The 23,241-nt window shown below is 43.0% G+C and overlaps 2 protein-coding genes and 1 pseudogene across 2 annotated transcripts; all 3 read right to left on the minus strand.

The window, feature by feature from the left end:
- Positions 1 to 3,036: 3,036 nt before the first annotated feature.
- Positions 3,037 to 3,996, minus strand: LOC100478909 (olfactory receptor 2S2). The gene has a single exon (XM_034663705.1). The coding sequence runs from the start codon at positions 3,994 to 3,996 to the stop codon at positions 3,037 to 3,039; it is 960 nt and encodes a 319-aa protein (XP_034519596.1).
- Positions 3,997 to 16,558: 12,562 nt separating this feature from the next.
- Positions 16,559 to 20,849, minus strand: LOC100479161 (annotated as a pseudogene).
- A 1,201-nt stretch (positions 20,850 to 22,050) lies between these two features.
- LOC100479413 (olfactory receptor 2S2) lies at positions 22,051 to 23,010 on the minus strand. The gene has a single exon (XM_019799301.2). The coding sequence runs from the start codon at positions 23,008 to 23,010 to the stop codon at positions 22,051 to 22,053; it is 960 nt and encodes a 319-aa protein (XP_019654860.2).
- Positions 23,011 to 23,241: the final 231 nt, after the last annotated feature.

The following is a 23,241-nucleotide window of genomic DNA, read 5'->3' on the forward strand; positions in this document are numbered from 1 at the left end:
AGAGTTCAATTTATTTTCAAATTCTATGGCTGAATTCCTATAATTCCTCACTGGTAAAAACATTGGCAAGCCACTACATTTTACTTAGGATTGGATTTACTTCTTTGGTGTCTGCCTAGACGTGCCATTGAGAGCTATTTGTGGCTAGCTTTTTAAGAGACCAGACGGGCCTCAAATGGAATGAATACTGACCCTGATGTACAATGTACAAGGAAAGATTGGAGAGAGAATTGAATACTTGAGCTTTTTAAAATAACTCAGCACAGCCCATTTGGACTTCAAAGTTTTAATATTTGGCAAACCAAAAAGGTTACTTCTCAAAATGAACAAACTTACAGCTGAAACCTTTCCTTTTATTTTGATATTAAAACAGGAGTTACGCATCTTATCAAAATTCTTATCTAATCAATCAATTCAATCAACCTCAAAAATAAAATCACCGTGGATCCAGACATACTCAGTGGTCGTCCCTTCCTCAAGCCTCATCAACCCTCAACCTAATTAAGCCTCTAGAAACTAATACATCCCCCCAAAGTAATCACTCCCTCTGCAAAATTATCAAACTCCTTCTCCCAAGCATTCCTGGTCATGCAGTTAACCACTAACTATGGTCCAGCAATCACCCATGAAACAAAGTCACTGTGGTAGAGACCGATAATATTTCAAAGTTTATACATTCTGATTATTTTCATTTGGGGGATGGATTCCTATATTGTATGGTACCACAGCAATAATTTTTGAGAAAGACTGATGAACTGGGTCAAAGAACCGTTTCCTCCGTCTTCTGTCGTCTTGTTCCTGTTGCTACATCTTGTTCATTTTGAAAGCTTGGGCCAGGAGACGGGGGATTGACTTTGAAATACAAGGAATGTGAGACAGGAGGGCTGGAATAGACATAGCCATTGTTCCGAAAGAAAACAACTAATGTGATTATTAACTTAACAATTACATTAGGATCATGTCATCCATAATATAAAATGATAAGGTTGCCATTACTCAGAGGAAAAGCAAGGGAGCAGAGGATGGTCTAACAAGAAGGTGGGCTTGTTCAAAAGGATTCTCTGTGCCAGTCTGCTCTCAGTTACCCTGAGGAGCTACGGTTGGCTTAGCAACATCATCTTTATTGTCAAGGTATTTTCAGAACTATCATACTCTTTCCATTGTTGATGACGCTCTAGACACAGTTGGGTAAAGTTGGGCAGTTTTGGCATAGGAGAAAGGACTGGGACTCTTTGGGCTGGAGGGGAACTATCTAGAAGAACGATCCTCACATACAGAAGCAAGGAGTTTGGGTGCATCTCATGTAGAGGCACGAAGCCCAATTAGGAGTGCAGGTAGAAGTTACTGGAGAATACGGGCTAGCATAATTTGAGCAGGAATTTGCTAGAGCTAAACAAAAAAGCTAGAATCTGGATGTCTTGAACTCTTTGTCCCTGGAGGTGTCCAAGCAAATGCCAGTTGATTAGGGGGAGGGTCATTGGAGAGGAACTGCATGCATCCTGTATAGGGTTGAACAAGAAACCCCCCCCACAAAGCCTCTTCTAACAATGATATTGCAAGGCTCCCCTAAATGTCTGAAGTTTGTTTAAATGGCCACTAGATGTCATTTGTGTATATGCAATAGCAAGATTGTTCCCCTACTGGTGCCAAGTGGAAATCAGGAACAGGACTAACATAAGGATGTGAAATTTAATTAACAAAATATGCATCCTTAGGCAATTCATTCTTAATAAATATAAGAAAATGTAAATACCACTTGAAGCACAACCTTCCAACTTCCAAGATCTATTCTCAAAATTGGACTCACTTTCTAAATTCTCTTTTTAAATAAGTCAGCCAATGATCAAAACATTTCATAGAACTTGCCATAAAAATGCATCTATTCATCTGCTAAAATCTCTGAGTATCTCATTTACCTTGTGTGTCTATTGCTCTATATAGGGACCATGTCTTACTCTGTTCCACACGGCACAAAACACTGTGCAGCATTCATGATACCACCACTACTAGTATCGAATCGTTCCATCGTGCTGCCATTTATACAGTACTTATCTATAGTAACTAATTGGTGTAAAATCAAGTGGTTAGGTGTAAAATATGAAGAAATAGACTGGGAAAGGTTAAGCAGCCCACCCAAGGTCACAGGGAAGGAAATACTTCCCAATTTTTGTCCTGCTGAGCTACGGAGTCTCAGGAAGTGCTCCCAAGTTTCCATGTCTTGGACGGTCACAGGGTACTGTAGCATATGAAAGACATTGAGAAGTCCTGGAACAAAGAATCATGTCAAATGCTAACCCTCAAAGTCTTCAAATATATTTAGCCTCTATCTGTCTGTCTATTTCTCTATCACCTTTCTTTTTTCAGAATGTGAGTTATTATCTCACCAAATATTAGCTTTTCTAGTGGGAATTCCTGTATATGATGAGTATCAAATTCAAGCTCTATACGCCTTTTGCAGTTAACTTACTAGCATGTTTCATAATGTGAAGTGCATTGAGAAAAAATAGCCTCAATTTTCTCATAGCTAAAAAGAAATTTAGTGTATCGGAATAGATTGTTCCCAGCCAAAAGCTCTCTATGTGGAGAACTTGTCTTTGTCTCTTCTTAGTACTTTGGGCAAACTGAATCTAATAAAGAAGTCCAAAATGGACATTTCCACTTCCTCCTTGTTCCTGTGACTCTCCTGGGGAATCCAAGAGGGATGGCCACAGTGCTGGGAGCGCCCTCTCTCCTCCGGGTACTGACTGTGTAGCTTAGACACAGCATAGGCCGTTCAGCTTGCTGTCATGGTTCTTCTCTCCTCATGTCTAGCACATGTTCAGAATGTCTTTGTGTATTCAATTAGAGATTTATTGTCTGGAATCTGTTGAAACTCTCAGATCTATGACTAAAACTCAGAAGATATATTCTGAAAGTTAAACATTCCCTGAAAATGGACTGAAGGGCAAGAGAGCATTCTGGATAACTTCACTTGTCCAGCTATAATGATCAAAAGTCCTTTTTCCCATACGCTGAGAACCACAGAGGAGCCCTCCGTCACTGGGTGAAACGTTTCCGAGGCACCAGGTTCCTCACAGCAGCCTTCACATCCTTGTTCCTGAGGCTGTAGATGATGGGGTTGAGCATGGGGGTGACCACCCCATAGAAGAGGGGGATGAGCTTGTCTGAAAGGTCTTCTTTGTCTGCCCCCAGGGCATCCTTAGACTTGGGCTTCCCATACATGAAAAATAAGGTCCCATAGAAGATGACCACCACAGTGAGGTGAGCAGAGCAGGTGGAGAAGGCCTTTCTCCTCCCCTCAGCTGAGGGGATCCTCAGGATGGTAGTAATGATGAACACATAAGAGACAGAGATGAACAGAACTGGGACCCCCAGGAAGATCACATTGGTCACCCCCATGCTGATGACATTGGTGGAGATGTCAGTACAGGCCAACTTCAGGATAGCCAGGATCTCACAGGTGAAGTGGTTGATGACATTGTCCCCACAGAAAGGCAGCTGAATTGTCAAGGATGTGTGTACCACAGAGGCAGTCCCACCAACAGCCCAGGAGCTGACAGCCATGGGCACGTAGGCAGCCTTGCTCATGACCACAGGGTACCTCAGGGGGTTACAGATGGCCACATAGCGATCAAACGCCATCATGCTCAGAAGCACACACTCTGTCCCTGCCATGGCAAAGGAGAGAAACATCTGTATGGCACAGGCTGAGAAGGAGATGGTTTTTCTGGGGGTCAGGAAGCTGTCAAGAATGAGGGGGACTGAGGAGGTTGTGTAGCAGATGTCCAGGAAGGAGAGGTTCCCCAGGAAGAAGTACATGGGTGTGTGCAGGCGGGAGTCAAGGACGGTCACCAGGATGAGGACCCCGTTGCCCAGCAGGATCACCAGGTACATCAGGAGGATGAGCACAAAGAATATTTTCTCCAGCCGTGGGTGGGCTGAGAGTCCCAGGAGAATGAACCCCGCCACAGGGGAGGACCAATTGGCTTTTTCCATGTGCTATCCCTTCTGTCATCAGCAAAGTACAAAGGCAGGACAGGAGGCTTTCTTGAGAAGAGTCTCAGCCATCTGGTATACCATCACTCCGAGCTACATAATAGAGCATATGTGTATAAGAGATAAGTGACTGAAAGAGGCAATAGGTGGGAGTCTGCTTAGCTGTTCGATGAGAGAAGGTCAGGGCTGCAACAGAGCTTACAGATATTAGACTGAGGTCCAGAGAGGGGAAGTGACCTGTCCAAGTCTTCTGAGCAAGGTGGTGAGAGAGCCCAGGAGAGATAATCTCTAGTGAAGGAGGCTTTTTCCTCTGCTTTATGATGAGCATGGGAAAATGCTGTAAATTATTTCTTTTTGATGTAAATGCATAGAAATTTCATTTAGTCTGGGCTTTCTTAGATTCTCAGAGAGGAGAATCTCCAAGCTGATCCAATTCTTAAAACTACCACGGTTTCAAGGCTCTTTAAACTTTGAATACTTTTGGAAGGTACCTGTTTAAAAGTGTTAATCCACATGCAGGCAGAATAAAGCCTAGGTAAAAGTTCAGCGTATGAGGGACACTTCCTTAGTCTGCCCACCCTCAGCAGCACAGACCTGACTGTTGTCAGAATTGGCATCTGCCTATTTCAATACATATTAAACACAATGTGTGAGGGAGTTTCCCCCGTGGGGAAGAACGTTATAAAGTACACAGAAGGTGTAATTGGAGTGAGTGGACCCACACTGTGGGATGACAGCCACACAGCTTACTGACCAGTTAACTCAATTCTTTTTTATTTTTTTAGGATTTTATTTATTTATGTGACAGAGAGACAGCCAGCGAGAGAAGGAACATAGCGGGGGAGTGGGAGAGGAAGAAGCAGGCTCCCAGCGGAGAAGCCCGATGTGGGACTCGATCCCGGAACGCCGGGATCACTCCCTGAGCTGAAGGCAGATGGTTAATGACTGCACTACGCTGGCGCCCCAGGTTAACTCAATTCTTAATAACCAGGCTGACTCTAGTTATTGGACATCAGGATACATGGCATTAACACTTAATTGATCTAAGCCAGGAGAGGTCTCCTCCGTAATGCCACCATGGGTTTCATTGTATTTTCTGTGCAAGCCTATGACCCTTCCCTCATCCCTGAATTCAGCTCATGAGTGTGTTCCCATCTGCTCAGTGCAGGTCCACTCTGGGTTCCCCACCATGAAATTCTGCCCCAACTTATCTCCCGTTCCTCCCAGTGGCTCTCCCAGCCCCTCTCTTGTCCCAGAAAAGGCAAAGTAAACATTGCAGTCAGTGCCACAAGCAGGATTCAATAGTGACAAAGATATGCTGTGATTGGAGAGGCCAAGGAGAGTGGCTTCTGTTAGAGAAGCCATCCTGTCCACTCCCGTGAGACAGAGCTGTGCACACAGAAGCTTCTTCCCCTTGGGGCGCCTGGGTGGCACAGCGGTTGGGCGTTTGCCTTCGGCTTAGGGCGTGATCTCGGCATTATGAGATGGAGCCCCACTTCAGGCTCCTCTGCTGTGAGCCTGCTTCTTCCTCTCCCACTCCCCCTGCTTGTGTTCCCTCTTTCACTGGCTGTCTCTATCTCTGTCAAATAAATAAATAAAATCTTAAAAAAAAAAAAAGAAGTTTCTTCCCCTGAACAATGAGTAGTTGGCATGAGTGATGCCCAGGATTTGACCCGCGTGAGAGCTGCAGCCTTGGAAGTCCTTAGTGCCTGCCATGTAGAATTTGCTGAATGAAAGCTGGTTCAATGGGAAGGAAGCGAATGGCTAGGAAGATCTTGCCCACTGAGCCCAGAGCTGGGGGACCTGCCCCTGCCCATGACATGGATATTCTGTGTAGCCCGAGCAAGTCCCCAGGCCTCAGTTTCCCCATGTGCATCATGAAAAGCCTGAACAGGTGCTTCCCAGGGTATCCCAGCTCTGTGGTGGACTTCCCAGCACTGTCCTCACGAGGCAGGGAGCAGTCTTGGGTGAAGGTGACAGCCCCCTCCTGTGTGTGTGTGTGAAGGGGAGATCTGAATGGTTGGTTTCCCATCAAGGTATGGCCAGCAGGAAATAGTGCTGTGTCAGGTCTTGGAAGAGACTCGGGATGGAAGGAAACAAGGAGCTCTGGCACCTACATCCCCAGGTGGACAGGAGTCAAGTCTGTGAGAGTGGGAAAAAAGGGAAATTTTTACCTTTGTGTCTGCATCCTGCAGGTGTGATTCCTCGGCTTATCTAGGGATAGGGCCTTGCTTGTGGCGTGATCACTACTTATCTCTGGAGCCAGCAGGCAGCTAAGAAAAGGAATGTAGTTCGGAGCCCCATGCATCAAACAGCCTCTGGAGAGCAGTTTGTGTAGAAAAACATAAACTGGAAAAACCCATATAATTCAGCACTTCTACCTCTGGGGAAAAGTTCTAAAGGAACAGTGAGAGTGGAGGGCCAGTATCTCTCAATAAAGCCATTCATCACAACCATATTTGTGAATGAATATAGGAAACATAACTGTTTACCAGTAAATGCCTAATGCTGTCATTTCATATAATGGAATATTAAACATTAAAGTTACATTTATAATTTTTACACTAGTACATCATTACGCTTCAATGATAAAAGAGAATGGAAAATTGTACACACTGTTTTGATCTCTATTAGGTAAACAATATATGTGGATAAAAGTGACTGAGAAGAAATTATAGCAAAGTCAATTGGGGAAGGGATTCCTCTTTCTGCCTCTTCAATATTATCAAATTTTCTTTTCTTTTTTTAACATTTGATTTATTTACTTTTAGAGAGAGCAGGCATAGGAGTTGGGGGAGTGGAGGGGCAGATGGAAAGGGAGAGAACCTCAGGCAGACTCCTTACTCAGAGCTGGACCAGGGCTTGATCTCACAACCGTGAGATCATGACCTCAGCTGATATTAAGAGTAGGAAGCTTAACCAACGGAGCCACCCAGACGCCCTAATACTATGAAGTTTTCAATACAAAGGGCAGAATTACTTTGTATTTAGGGAAAAACATTCTCAGTACAATAACCGCCCCCACTCACATTTTACTTTCCAAAGCTTCAGTTCCTGCCCTGCCATCACCTAAAACTGTGGTTTAGAGAAGAAGATGGCTCTTCTCTCTCTCTCTCTTTCTTTTTTTAGATTTTATTTATTTATTTGAGAGAGAAGGAGAGCATGATATGGGGGAGGGTCAGAGGAAGAAGTAGATTCCCTGTTGAGCAGGGAGCCCGATGTGGGACTTGGTCCTGGGACTCCGGGATTATGACCCGAGCCAAAAGCAGATGCTTAACAGACTGAGCCACCCAGGGGCCCAAAGATGGCATTTCTGACCTATGGTCACAAGGTCAAGAGTAGCCTAATGCTGCATCTCAATACCTAGTCACTCACCTCAGTTCAGCTCATCATGTGGACATTTTGCATCTTGCATCATCACAGGAAGATGGGGGAGTCCGCTACAATAAGATACCTTGAGGGAGAGACCAAATTCACATAACTTTATATGCTATGTTGTACATCTCACTGTGTCAGATTTATAAATTAAACTTTATCATGGGTACATGTGTATAGGAAGAAACAGGATACAAAGAGTCCAGTGTTATCTGTGGTTTCAGGCAACCACTGTGGTCTTGGGGAGTATCCCCTGTGAATAAGGGGTAGAAAGAAAGTGAGGAAAACAGAACTAATCACGGACTGGGAATCACAAACAGAGTTGGGACCCAGCTTGTCTGTCTGATCACCCTCTGACCCTGAGGAAGTCTCAATCTCTGGGAAATTTCATCAGGATGAGGGGTGGAAATCAGGCTGCCTTCCTCCCAGGGCTCTGGGCTCCTCCCGGGGAAGAGCAGTGTCAGGGCAGGGGCTTGGTCACTGGTGAGCTGTGCAGAGCAGGAGGGACGGCCTGGGCTTAGCCTCAGCTGTTCCTTCTGCTCCAGCATCAGCTGCTCACAGTCGGTTGCAGCTGGAAGGTGCTTGGAGCAGAGGCAGGGTGAGGAGGAAAGTCCACCTTTGGAAAATGCTCTGCAGAAGTCATGGCCACCACCCCTGTCCCCACCACAGCGCAGCCCTCCCCACCTGCATCCTGCTTGCAGCCTCTTCACTGAGTCTTCTGATCCCAGACACATTTCTCAGCTCCTCACTGTGCCCTGGGCCAGATCCTGGATGCCAGACAAAGACCCAGACACTCCCCTGCTGGACTTCCTTTACCTCTGAGACCGTCTTTCTCCTTCTTCCCCAAAAGTTGCCTCCCTGTGGCAATGTTAGATTCCGGTGGGGTTTCTCTCACATCCTTCCTTCTAGACGTGCAGGTTGAGTGGGTGCCTCAGCCACAGAGTCTTCATGGAGAGGACCTGTCACCCTGGTCTGAGGCCCAGAAATCCCAAGGGTACATTTTCCCAGCAGTGAGAGGAGTCCTCAAGCAGCAGCTGTGAACTCCTACAGGTACCCTGTTAAACCCAGAAGCAATTTAAAGTTTGGAATGTCAAGTGTGCAGAGGGTACGGGCCCTAGGCATACCTGGGACCTCCAGGGACCATCTCCCTGTCCCAATTAGAGGTAACGAGTGGGACACGGTCAAGTGGAGATGGAGAAGAGTGTATAGCAGATGGTGGCTTCCTCCTGAGCTTTCCCCAGGCTCCCAGAGAAGCCAGTGCTCAATTCGGGGCCAGAGTATGTTGTCCCCATGCTGAGTCCTAGACATCCAGAATGGGGAGGCAGGACGAATGTCTAACAACAGCAACAGGCAGAACTGGCTACATTCAGTGAGGCGCTCCCATGTGCCAGTCACTGTGCCAAACACTTCACAAACATTCATTTAAACATGTCTCCACTTCCTCACGAGCACAGGTTATTTCTTGTCATTTTGATTCTTGGCTCTGACTGTGTGAAGTGGTATCTCACTGCGGGTTTAATTTGCATTTCCCTGACGCTAGTGATGTTGAGCATCCTCTCGTGTCTGTTAGACATCTGCAGGTCATCTTTGGAGAAATGTCTATTCATGTCCCCTGCCCATTTTTAATCAAATCATTTGTTTTCTTGGTGTTGAGTTGTGCATTCTTTGTATATTTTGGATAGTATCCAAATATGTTGTTTGCAAATATCTTCTCCCATTCTGTAGGTTGCCTTTTCGTTTAGCTTATGGTTTCCTTTACTGTGTAAAAGCTTTTTAGCTCAGCGAAGTCCAAGAGTTTTATTGCCTTTGTTTTGTTTGTCTGAGGAAACATATCCTGAAATATGTTGTTGAGGCTGATGTACAAGAGATTGTTGCCTATGTTTTCTTTTAGGAGTTTTATGGTCAGGTCTTACCTTTATGTCTTTAATCTACTTTTATTTCATATTTGTTTATGATATAAGAAAGTAGTCCAGTTTTTATTATTTTGCATGTAACTCTCTAGTTTTCTCAACCCATTTATTGAGGAATTGTCTTTTCCCCATTGTGTATTCTTGTCTCCTTTTGTTGTAGATTAATTGACAAGATAAGCATGGGTTTATTTCTGGGTTTTTTATCCTGTTCCATTAATCTATGTGTCCATTTTTGTTCCAGTATCATATTGTTTTGATCACTACAGCATTGTAGTATAGCTTGAAATGTGGTATTAACTCCCTAGTTTCTTATTCCAGGGAATAGACTTTGAAAGGTTAAACAATTTACCAAAGACCACATCTTTTTTGAATGGCAGAGCTGGATTCCAGTCTCCATACATCTGATTCTCTTTATCATCATTGATTGCATCCTCCTTCTCGACCTCATCATCATGATTGTATCCCATTAGGAGGTATTACTTGTACCTGAAGAAAAATTTGAAAGGTATAAATGAATATAGATTAAAAATTAAGCCCCTATCTTGTCATAAGTATGTTCCTTTAAGGCAACCCATGTTAGCAATGTCCTTATGCTTTTTTTTTCAGAGATATTCTATGAATATTGTTCAGTGAGAAAATCAAGTTAAGACAGTGACAAATTTTGCACAACAATGTCCTGTTTTAATATCTTGATATTCTCACTGAACAATATATCTTGGGTATATGTATCTGAAAAAATCTGTAATACTGCCTCTATTTTTTTTAAAGATTTTATTAATTAGAGAGAGAGAGCTTGAGTGTGGGGATGGGCAGAGGGAGAGGGAGAAGCAGAATCCCCGAGCAGAGAGCCCCATTTGGGGCTTGTTCCCAGGACCCTGAGGTCATGACTTGAGCCCAAGGCATATGCTTAACCCACTGAGCAAGACAATAGACTGCATTATTCTTTTTAATGGCTGCCTATGTTCCATTGTAAGTTTGTGCCATCATTTAATTAACCAGCATAATACTGATGGACATTTAGATCTTCCAAACTTTTCCAATCTTACGCTATTATAATCAATGCTACAACACATTTCCTCACACATTCATAATTTAGCACATAGTAAAAATACAACTGTTTATGTACGTTTGTAATTTTGATAGGCATTGCCAAATTTACACATTCCTCTCATTAGCATATGAACATGTCCGTTTCTACACTCTGCTAACATACTATTTTAGTCTCTTAAGAGCTCTTTTTGGTCTTTGTCAATCTGAAAGAGTAGAAGTGATATCAGGCTGTAGTATTTAATACTTAAGGAATTGAACATGTGAAAAATAGCACAGGTATGTAAAAGCATATGAGAGTACATTAAACTCATACATTTAACTTAAAGAATAACAAAGTAATAATCTCCTAATTCAAGGAGTACAACATTGCCAGTACCTTGAAAGCTCCCTGGTTATTCCTTCCCAGTCCATCCTCTCCCTGTCCTCCCAGAGATAACCACATTCCTGATTTTAGTTAATCATTTCCTTGTTTTTCTTGAGTTTTATGACCTATGCATATATCCTTAAATAGGCTAGTTTAGGCTTTCCTTTCTCTAAACTCAATATAAATTGAACCCTTATAGGTATTCTTTTTGACTTGTTTCTTTAGTCAATATTATGTGAGATTCATTCATATTTATGAGTATAGCTAAATTCATTAATTCGTATTGCTAAATTCCATTATATGAATGTAGCACAGCTTATGTAATGATGGATTACTACTTTGATGGATAATTGAGTTGCCTCCTAGCTGAATGCTGCTATAAATATTTTATACATTTCTCCTTGGTACAGATATGTCTAGTTGTCCTGCTTGCATTTGTGACCCACCCTTTCTCCAGTGATCTGTAACACATCAAATCTGTTATATATCAAATCTCCAAACATGCATGGGTCCATTTCTGAGATCTGTATTCTTTTAACAAATTTTTATTTTATTTAAATTCGATTAATAACATAGAGTGTATTATTAGTTTCAGAGGTAGAGTTCAGGGATTCATCAGTTGCATATAATACCCAGTGCTCATTACATCAGGTGCCCTCCTTAATGCCAATCACTCAGTTACCCCATTCCCCCCTCCCACCTCCCCTCCCGCAACCTTCAGTTTGTTTCCTGCAGTTAAGAGTATCTTAAGGTTTGTCTCCCTTTCTGTTCTTGTCTAATTTTGTTTTTCCCTCCCTTCCCCTATGATCCTCTGTTTTGTGTCTTACAATCCACATATGAGTGAAATCACAGGATAATTGTCTTTCTCTGATTGACTTATTTCGCTTAGCATAATACCCTCTAGTTCTAGCCACATCATCGCAAATGGTAAGATTTCTTTTTTCTTGAAGTCTGAGGAATATTCCGTTGTATATATATACCACCTCTTCTTTTCCATTCATCTGTTGAGGGATGTCTGGGCACTTTCCATAGTTTGGCTATTGTGGACATTGCTGCTAAAAATATTGGGGTGCAGGTTTGTATCCTTTGGGTAAATACCTGGTAGTGCAATTGTGGGGCCTAGGGTAGCTCTATTCTGAACTTTTTGAAGAACCTTCAAACTGTTTTCCAGAGTGGCTGTACTAGGTTGCATTCCCACCAACAGTGTAAGAGGGTTCCTTTCCTCTCATCCTCACCAATGTCTGTCATTTCCTGACTTGTTAATTTTAGCCATTCTGACCAGTGTGAGGTGGTATCTCATTGTGGGTTTGATCCGTATTTCCCTGATGCCAAGCGATGTTGAGCAGTTTTTCATGTGTCTGTTGGCCATTTGTATGTCTTCTTTGGAGAAATGTCTGTTCATGTCTTCTGCCCATTTCTTGACTGGATTATTTGTTCTCTGGGCTTTGACTTTGATAAGTTCTTTATAGATCTTGGATACTAGCCCTTTATCTGATACGACATTTGCAAATACCTTCTGCCATTCTGTAGGTTGTCTTTTGGGTTTTGACTGTTTCCTTTGCTATGCAAAAGCTTTTTATCTTGATGAAGTCTCAATACTTCATTTTGGCTTTTGTTTCCCTTGCCTTTGGAGATGTGTCTAGCAAGAAGTTGCTTGGACGAGGTTGGAGAGGTTGCTGCCTGTGTTCTCCTCTAAGATTTTGATGTGTTCTTGTCTCACTTTAGGTCTTTCATCCATTTTGAGTTTATTTTTGTGTTTGGTGTAAGAAAATGGTCCAGTTTCATTTTTCTACATGCAGCTGTCCAATTTTCCCAGCACCATTCGTTGAAGAGACCGTCTTTTTTCCATTGGATATTCTTTCCTGCTTTGTCGAAGATTAGTTGACCATAGAATTGAGGGTCCATTTCTGGGTTCTCTATTCTGTTCCATTGATCTATGTGTCCATTTCTGTGCCAGTACCGTACTGTCTTGAGAGTTAAAGCATTATTATATAGCTTGAGGTCCAGAACTGTGATGCCACCAGCTTTGGTTTTCTTTTTCAACATCCCTCTGGCTATTCGGGGTCTTTGCATGGAAATTTTAGGATTATTTGTTCCAGCTCTGTGGAAAATGTTGATGGTATTTTGATAGGGATTGCATTGAATGTGTACGTCGCTCTGGGTAGCATAGACATTTTAACAATATTTGTTCTTCCCATCCATGAGCATGGAATGTTTTTCCGTTTCTATGTGCCTTTCTCAATTTCTTTCATAAGTGTTCTATAGTTTTCAGAGTATGGATCCTCTGCCTGTTTGGTTAGGTTTATTCCTAGGTATCTTAAGGTTTTTGGTGCAGTTGTAAATGGGATCAATTCCTTAATTTCTCTTTCTTCTGTCTCATTGTTTCTGTATAGAAAAGCAACTGATCTCTGTGCATTGATTTTATACCCTCCACTTTGCTGAATTCCTGTATGAGATCTAGCAATTTTTGGGTAGAGTCTTTTGGGTTGTCCACATAGAGTATCACGTCATCTGCGAAGGGTGAGAGTTTGACTTCTTCTTTGGTTATTCAGAAGCCTTTTCTTTCTTTTTGTTGCCTGATTGCTGAGGCATGGACTTCTAGTACTGTGTTGAACAACAGTGGTGAGGGTGGACATCGCTGTCATGTTCCTGACCTTAGGGGAAAAGCTCTCAGTTTTTCCCCATTACGAATGATATTCACTGTGGGCTTTTTGTGTATGACTTTCATGATATTGAGGTATGTTCCCTAGATCCCTACACTGTGGAGAGTTAATCAAGAAAGGACGCTATATTTTGTCAATTGCTTTTACTGCATCAATTGAGAGGATCATATGGTTGTCCTTTCTCTTCTTAATGTGATGTATGGGATCTCTATTCTTTTCCATTGGTTTATTTGCCTGTTGCCCTGTTGATGTTATGCTGCCCGAATCGATATTGCTTTATAGTAGAGTTTGGTATCTTGTAGAGTAAGTCCTTTTATCCCCACCCCATACACCGTCACAGGTGTTATGGCTGTTTTTAGTCCTTTGTTCTTCTCTATTTATTATGGAGCCAACTTCTTAAATTGTAGAATAATTATTTTGGGGATTTAAAAATTGAATATGTAGATCAACTTGAGGAGAACTTTTATGTCCATAGTGAAATTTCTGGCCCATGAATAGGAAATACTTCTCTGTTTTACCATTATTCANCATTGTAGAATAATTATTTTGGGGATTTAAAAATTGAATATGTAGATCAACTTGAGAACTTTTATGTCCATAGTGAAATTTCTGGCCCATGAATAGGAAATACTTCTCTGTTTTACCATTATTCAAAACATGTTCTTATTAACAATGTCATGCATAAACGTCTTGGAGATCTTTTGCCAGATTTGCCCCTGCATGACGATATTTATAATTACACATTAATATGAATATATCAACATTTTATATTTAAAAAGGTAAACATGCATGTTTATATTTAAATGTATAAATATTTAAATGTTTAATCGTTTTTAAACATAAATATTTCTATTTATTGATATTCTTTAAAATATTTTATAACCTGTTGCTGGAATATAGAAATGCAATAGATTTTTTTTGTACATTGAGTTAGTGTTGAGAAACACTCTGTCAAATATAATATATCTCAAAGCTTTTTTAGATTTTGTATGTAGTAGGCAATAATAACACCAGTGGAAATGACAACTTTCGTCTCCCTTCAAAATTGATGGTCTTGTCTCTTTTCTGGTCCTACTACACTGGCGGGACATCCAGTTCAATGCTGAGCATTCTTTTGTTTTGTTTTGTTTTGTTTCGTTTTATCTGAATGGGTGTTGTCTTTTAAAAAGCTTTTCCTGCTTCTCTTGATATAATCATGTGATTTTTCTTATTTAGCCTGTTAATGTGCTGATTGCATTGACTGATCTTTGGCTAGTGAACCAGCCTGTCATTCCTGAGTGAAGGAGAGCCCTCTTGCTGCTGGAGAGCAGGAGTTTCAGCTCCCCACTAAGGCTCTGCTGATTCCCTGCTGACTGGCAAGGGCAGGGATACATTTTTACTACTGCCATGTCCTCTGCTGACATCATGGGAAGAGTGGCCTCACTGCCACAGCCACAATACCTGACTCTTTTTTAGACCCTCTCTGATACCACCCAAGTGGGAAGGACCAGGGGCACCTCATTACACAAGGTAGAAGGTGAAAGTGCAGGCTTCCCACATGGTCTCCACTGACACCTGGAGTGGAGATTTGTCATCGTGCAGTGGAGATAAAAGTCCCACCTCCCTGCTCAGCCTCCTCTGATGCCACATTGGATTTAGGACTTTTGCATCAGTGTTCATGGACAGTGTAGACCTGAAGAGAGTTTATTGCTTTTCTTTTATTTGAAAAAGAGCCTGGCATTTGACTAAGACTGGTTTGCAGTTTCTTGTATGTCAACTGAGAATGATCTACTGTAAGTGAAATTGCAGGTGGAGAATGCAGTGGCCAGCAAGAGAGGGAGACCAGATAATGATGCTTCTACTTTGGGTTTTGTTATTGTCAGGATTCCCTAGGCTGCTAGACAGAGAACTTACTCCAACCACGTTAATCCCACAATAAGGTGTAATGTTCATGCAACTACGTTCAAGGGTGGATTCAGTTCAAGGCTCAGCTGGAATTAGGGACTCAACATGTCATTAGGACTTGGGTCCCTTCATCTGTTTCTTCTCTCTATTGTCTTTTCCTGGCTTCATTTTACACTCTGGCGGGCAGACTTCCTCAGTCTTCCCTGGGAGGGAAGACGGTTGTCAGCAGCCTGATTAGGGTTCTTCTCTTGGAGTCTCCAGATGAGAACCGAGCCCTGGCCAACACCTAGACTGCAGCCTGGTGGAGGACTTGGTCAAACTCCTGACTTACAGAAACTGCAAGATGATAAGTGTGTGCTGCTTGAAGCTAATAAGTTGGTGGTGATCTGCTGAGCAGCACAGAAAGCTAATAAGGGCCCTTTTCTCTGCTTGCTCCAATTACAAGTGTCCTGGGGAATGGCTCTGTTGAGTTTCACTTAGGTTACATGCCTTCCATTAGACCGATTGCTGTGCCAAGAGTTGGTGTTCTATGATGGGTAGCTGCACTGAATGACATAAGAGTGAGAGGGAGCAGATTCCCCCCAAAAAACAGTAGGTGTACTGTGCAGGATGTAGCTGACTCCTGTGCTGGCATTCTTAGGGAGTCCAGCTGTGAGTTGTGAGTGCTAATGGCAGACGTTGCAAATCGGCCGCCTCTAGCCAAATCTGGCTATGGAACAAATTTTGTATGGCCCTCATAATACTTACCGTGATACCAGAGGTGAACATGGAACCTGCAGCTGGGACAGCTGCTCTGCATCCCCTCCCCCACTCCCACATTCCTTCCTGGCAGCACTTGACTGGGATCCAGGAAGGTTATCTGCTGGAAGAGGCAGTCAGCTCCTGCTTCACACCTGGTCCTTTCCCACAGTCTGGCATCTAAAATGCTCTGATTTAACCTATGTGGGTGACTACATTCTTGCCCTGTTGTTTGTGACCATCTGGGATTTTTGATTTGGTCCTGTTGGTAAAGACTTTCATTGGAGACTGTAATCTCTTCAAGATTTTAGGGATCATCCTAACCTGAGATAAATGGTCACTAGTTGTAATGAGGTGGAAAGTAATCAGCACGTAAGCAGAGCTCTGAAAGCCTCCATTTGTCAGTGGGCTATTCTAGAGTCTTTGCTTACCTCCAAAAGCATGGACTGAGTTGAAGGTTGATTTTCTGTGCTCCTGAGGTCTTTAGATCAGGGACTCTTCGCGTTTGCCTCAGGGCTTGGGCCTTTCTTCCCAACTAAGGGCCTGCTCTAGGGATGGGAAAGTGGGTGGAGCTGGGCTTACCCCAACCTGTTGGTAAGAGGGAAAAAGTCTTGGAATGAGGGCACTTGGAGGGTAGTTAAATGTCCCAAGGCTTAAATTCAGGGCTTTTCCTTCTTCAAATGAAAATATCTTATTCTTTCTCCTGTTACTATATGATCATTGTAAATATATGATACTGATATAGATCTCTTGTAGTTCTTATATATTTTCCACAGGTATTGTAAAGTTTTTGTGACTGCTGTGAATTATATACAAGCACTCTAGGATACTTTGTTATATGTCTCATAGTTTTGGCATTTGAGTAAAATTTTTTTCTAGTTAAACAACCTTTTGTGAATAGTTTTCTTTTTTTCCCTTCTTTTCAATATTTATGTTCTTTATTTTCCTCATCTCATCTAATTAGCTAGACTGCAACATGATGTAGACATTGAAAGCTGGTGACCTAATCCAAGTTGTAGGCATGCTGCCTGCTGATGTTCTGATACTTTCTGTCAGGTCAAGGGTAGTTTCCTCTATTCAGGTCTGCTATTAAAAAGTCAGAAAAAGGGACGCCCGGGTGACTCGGCTGGTTAAGTGTCTGTCTTCGGCTCAGGTCATGATCCCCGGACCATGGGATCTAGTCCCGCATTGGGCTCCCTTTTCTGTGGGGAGACTGCTTCTCCCTCTGCCTGCTGCTCCCCCTGATTGTGCTCTCTCTCTCTCTCTGACAAATAAATAAATATATCTTTAAAAAAATTAAAAAGTGAGAAATTAATGTTAAATTTTATCATGTGATTTCTAAACTCTGTTGATGGGATCACTTTTTCTTCTTGAATCTGTTAATAAAATGGTTGCAATAGATCTCCTAATCTTTACTAGTGATGGAAACCATGAAGCCCCTTAAAAAATGGGGTAAATGTGTATCATGTGTTTAATATACAATGATTTAAATCTACTGAGGTTCAGTAAATGACTTTTTTCATTTGATCAACTTAATTTGCTCATTCATCCTCCTCTTATTCTTTCAAAAGTCTTTATGCTAATACTTGTCAGCTGCTACTTTCTCTTGCAATTTCCACAAGCATCTATTTTTTTTAAAAGATTTTATTTATCAGAGAGGGAGAGGGAGAGCAAGTGGGGGATGGCAGAGGGGCAGGAAGAAGGAAACTCCACATTGAGTAGTTGAGCAGGGAGCCTGATGCTTGGCTCCATCCCAGGACCCTAGGATCATGACCTGAGCCTAAGGCAGCCACTAAGTGACTGAGTCACCCAGGTGCCCCTTGACAAGCATATTAATACTTTTGTTATTTCAGTATCAATTCAATGAATTATAGTCATAAGATTCCCCTTCCTGCCACAACCTTCATGAGATGAGACCGTCAAAAGAAGAACTATACTTCTTTTTCTAAATTTCTCAGCTTAATAAACTCATCTAGAATTATAACTGGAGTTACACCATTGTCTTCTTGTCACTGTTTACCTCATAGCATTTGCTAATAATTCCTTCATATAGTTCCCTTTGCACATTTGGTATCAAGCGTTCATTTGACTTTATCGGTCTTCAGGCATTTGACCATTCTCCACTGTCCCATACAGATATTCTCCATATCTGTCCCAGTCCTTCCATTACTTATTTTTAATTATTTGTTGGGAGAACATTAAAAATAAAATATGTTTTTGAGAAAGAGATTACGTAGGCATGTGCTGTCTGTGTTTGCACGTGCCAACAATATCTTTTCAACTCTTGTATTGGTGCAATGGTCAGGGTAGCAGAATTCGGGAATCGCACTCCTCTATGGGCTAGAACTTTTTGTAAGTCAAAACTGAAACTCAACATGTTATTTTTCCTGGACGTCAAGTAGTTTAGTATTCACCGGAGAGATAGACAACTCTAAGGCTTGACCAGTGGTATATACTTTCGCAGAAGTGCTTCTAGAACGGGGCAGAGACGTCCCATTAAATGCTTCCTATTCACATAAAGCCTTCTGTGTGATCAGATTTGCCTATGCACCTTTGATGAAATTGGCCCTTTATCTTACCCTCTGAGACCCTCAGGTGAGGGAAACTAGGGAATAGAGATCTATCAGGACTCCTCCACCATCCCTGGATGAAGTGTTTGCGAAGTACCAGGTTCCTCACAGCAGCCTTCACTTCCTTGTTCCTGAGGCTGTAGATGATGGGGTTGAGCATGGGGGTGACCACCACATAGAAAAGGGAGGTGAGCTTGTCTGAAACGTCCTGCTTGTCTGCCCCCAGGGGGTCTCTGGATTTGGGTTTCCATACATGAAGAGGATGGTTCTATAGAAGATGACCACCACTGTGAGGTGGGTGGAGCAGGTGGAGAAGGCCTTTTTCTCCACTCAGCTGAGGGGATCCTCAGGATGGTAGCAATGATGAGCACACAGGAGACAAAAATGAACAGAAATGGAAAGCTCAGGAAGATCACATTAGCCGGTGCCATATTGATCACACTGATGGAGATGTCAAGTCAACTTCAGATTGCCAGGATCATACAGGTAAAGTGATTGATGACATTGTCCCCACAGAAAGGCGGTTGCATCGCTAAGGATGTTTGCACCATGGCAGTCATGCTTCCAGCCGCCCAGGAGCTGACAGCCATGGGCACGTAGGCAGGCTTCCTCGTGACTACAGGATACCTAAGGGGGTTACAGATGGCCACATAGAGATGAAATGCCATCAGACCCAGAAGCACACACTCCATGACTTCATGAAAAGGAGAGAAGCATCTGCTTGGCACAGGATGAGAAAGGCATGATTTTCTTGGGTCTTAGGAAGATGTCAGGAATCTGGGGGACTGAGCAGGTTGTGTACCAGATCTCCAGGATTGAGGGGCTCCCCAGGAAGAAGTACATGGGCATGCGCTGGTAGGTGGCAGACACAGTGACCAGGATGAGGATCGCATTGCCGAGCAGAAACACTACATACATTGAGAGAAGGAGCAGAAAGAAGAATTGGCATAGGAGGGAATACTGGGTCCCTTGGCTGGAGGGGACTCAGGGACAGGAGGAACTATCTCATATACCAGAATAAGAGATTGGGTGCATCGTCTGCTGTGGCATGAAGCTGAATTAGGAGTGAAGGTAGAAGTTACTGGAGGGTATAGTTAAGCATAATTCAAGGAAAAATTTGTTAGGGCTGAGTGAAAAATCTAGAATCTGATGTATTGAATTCTTTGTCACTGGAGGTTTTCAGCGAATTGCGCATTGACTGGGGTGAGGGGCATTGGAGAGGAACTGCATGCATCCTGTACATAGGATGGAGCAAGAAAACCAACCCCCCCCCGAAGCCTCTTCTAACAGTGATATTGCATGGCTCCCCTAAATGTCTGAAGTTTGTTTAAATGGCCACTAGATGTCATTTGTGGATTTGCAATAGCAAGATTGTTCCCCTACTGGTGCCAAGTAGAAATCAGGAACAGGACTAACATAAGGATGTGAAATTTTATTAACAAAACGTGCATCCTTAGGCAATTCATTCTTAATAAATACAAGAAAATGTAAATATCGCTTGAAGCAGAACCTTCCAACTTCTAAGAGCTATTCTTTTTTTTTTTTTTAGATTTTATTTATTTAATTTGAGAGAGAGACAGCCAGTGAGAGAGGGAACACAAGCAGGGGGAGTGGGAGAGGAAGAAGCAGGCTTCCAGAGGAGCAGGGAGCCAGATGGGGGGCTCAATCCCAGGACTCTGGGATCACACCCCGAGCTGAAGGCAGGCACACAACGACAGAGCCACCCAGGCACCCCTCTAAGATCTAGTCTTAAAATTGGACTCACTTTCTATATTCTCTTTTTTTCTTTTTTTAAAAGTTCTTTATGATTTAAATTTTTTTCTTTTTTTTATTATGATATGATATGTCACCATACAGTACATCATTCATTTTTGATGTAGTGTTCCATGATTCATTGTTTTTGTATAGCACCCAGTGCTCCATGCAATACCTGCCCTCCTTAATACCCTTCACCAGGCTAGGCATCCCCCCACCCTCCTCCCCTCTGAAACCCTCAGTTTCTTTTCCAGAGACCATAGTCTCCTGTGGATCATTCCCCCTTCTGTTTACCCCCCTTCATTCTTCCCTTCCTTCTCCTACCGATCCCCTGCTAAATACTCTTTTTAAATAAGTCACCCAATGATCAAGGCATTTCATAGAACTTGCCATAAAAATCCTTCTATTCATCTGCTAACATCTCTTGAGTCTCTCATTTGTGTCTATTGCTCTATATAGGGACCATGTCTTACTCTGTTCCACACAGGACCCAGCACTGTGCAACATTCATGATATCACCACTACTAGTATCTAATCGTTTCATTGTGCTGCCATTTATAAAATACTTATCTATAATAACTAATTGGTGTAAAATCAAGTGGTTAGGTGTAAAATATGAAGAAATAGACTGGGAAAGGTTAAGCAGCCCACCCAAGGTCACAGGGAAGGAAATGCTTCCCAATTTTTGTCCTGCTGAGCTACGGAGTCTCAGGAAGTGCTCCCGAGTTTCCATGTCTTGGACGGTCACAGGGTACTGTAGCATATGAAAGACGTTGAGAAGTCCTGGAACAAAGAATCATGTCAAATGCTAGCCCCCAAAGTCTTCAAATATATTTAGCCTCTGTCTGTCTATTTCTCTATCACCTTTCTTTTTTCAGAATGTGAGTTATTATCTCACCAAATATTAGCTTTTCTAGTGGGAATTCCTGTAAATGATGAGTATCAAATTCAAGTTCTATACTCTTTTTGCAGTTAACTTACTAGCATGTTTCATAATGTGAAGTGCATTGAGAAAAAATAACCTCAATTTAGTGTATCAGAATAGATTGTTCCCAGACAAAAGCTCTCTACGTGGAGAACTTGTCTTTGTCTCTTCTTAGTACTTCAGGCAAACTGAATCTAATAAAAAAGTCCAAAACGAACATTTCCACTTCCTCCTTGTTCCTGTGACTCTCCTGGGGAATCCAAGAGGGATGGCCACGGTGCTGGGAGCGCCCTCTCTCCTCTGTGTACTGATTGTGTAGCTTAGACACAGCACAGGCCATTCAGCTTGCTGTCATGGTTCTTCTCTCCTCAGATCTAGCACGTGTTCAGAATGTCTTGTGTATTCAATTAGATATTTATTGTACAGGATCTGTCAAAACTCTTAGATATATGGCCAAATCTCAGAAGATATACTCTGGGGGCATCTGGGTGGCTCAGTTGGTTAAACATCTGCCTTTGGCTCAGTTCATGATCCCAGGGTCCTGGGATTGAGTCCTGCATCAGGCTCCTTGCTCAGTGGGGAGTCTGCTTCTTCCTCTCCCTCTGCCCCCCCCCCTTTGTGCGTGCTCTCTCTCTCTCTGTGTCAAATAAATAATCTTAAAAAAAAAACCCCGATAAACTCTGAAAAGTTAACATCCCCTGAAAATGCACTGAAGGCCAGGAGACCAATCTGGATAACTGGATTTGTCATTTGAAAGGCAGCTATAATGATCAAAAGTCTGTCTCCCACATGGTGAGAACCACAGAAAAGCCATCCTATATCAACAGGTGAAGCATTTCTGAGCCATTAGGTTCCTCACAGCAGCCTTCACATCCTTGTTCCTGAGGCTGTAGATGATGGGGTTGAGCATGGGGATCACCACCCCATAGAAGAGGGGGATGAGCTTGTCTGAAAGGTCCTCTTTGTTGTCCCCCAGGAGAGCCTTAGACTTGGGTTTCCTATACATGAAAAGTAAGGTCCCATAGAAGATGACCACCACAGTGAAGTGGGCAGAGCAGGTGGAGAAGGCCTTCTTCCTCCCCTCAGCTGAGGGGATCCTCAGGATGGTAGCAATGATGAACACATAAGAGACAGAGATGAACAGAACTGGGACCCCCAGGAAGATCACATTGGTCACCCCCATGCTGATGACATTGATGGAGATGTCAGTACAGGCCAACTTCAAGACAGCCAGGAGCTCACAGGCAAGGTGGTTGATGACATTGTCCCCACAGAAAGGCAGCTGAATTGTCAAGGATGTGTGTACCACAGAGGCAGTCCCACCAACAGCCCAGGAGCTGACAGCCATGGGCACGTAGGCAGCCTTGCTCATGACCACAGGGTACCTCAGGGGGTTACAGATGGCCACATAGCGATCAAACGCCATCATGCTCAGAAGCACACACTCTGTCCCTGCCATGGCAAAGGAGAGAAACATCTGTATGGCACAGGCTGAGAAGGAGATGGTTTTCCTGGGAGTGAGGAAGCCATCCAGGACTAGAGGGACTGAGGAGGTTGTGTAGCAGATGTCCAGGAAGGAGAGGTTCCCCAGGAAGAAGTACATGGGTGTGTGCAGGCGGGAGTCAAGGACGGTCACCAGGATGAGGACCCCGTTGCCCAGCAGGATCACCAGGTACATCAGGAGGATGAGCACAAAGAATGTTTTCTCCAGCCGTGGGTGGGCTGAGAGTCCCAGGAGAATGAACCCTGCCACAGGGGAGGACCAATTGGCTTTTTCCATGTGCTATCCCTTCTGTCATCAGCAAAGTACAAAGGCAGGACAGGAGGTATTTTTGAGAAGAGTCTCAGCCATCTGGTACACCGTCACTCCGAGCTACATAATAGGAGAGCAAATGTGTATAAGAGATAAGTGACTGAAAGAGGCAATAGGTGAGTCTGCTTAGCTGTTCGATGAGAGAAGGTCAGGGCTGCAACAGAGCTTACAAATATTTGCACTGAGGTCCAGAGAGGG

This window comes from Ailuropoda melanoleuca, chromosome 7 (assembly GCF_002007445.2).
Source record: "Ailuropoda melanoleuca isolate Jingjing chromosome 7, ASM200744v2, whole genome shotgun sequence".
In the NCBI taxonomy this organism is placed as follows: Eukaryota; Metazoa; Chordata; class Mammalia; order Carnivora; family Ursidae; genus Ailuropoda; species Ailuropoda melanoleuca.

Coding starts and splice junctions, on each gene's coding strand:
- LOC100478909 (XM_034663705.1), bottom strand. CDS start 3,996: ATGGAAAAAGCCAATTGGTCCTCCCCTGTGGCGGGGTTCATTCTCCTG.
- LOC100479413 (XM_019799301.2), bottom strand. CDS start 23,010: ATGGAAAAAGCCAATTGGTCCTCCCCTGTGGCAGGGTTCATTCTCCTG.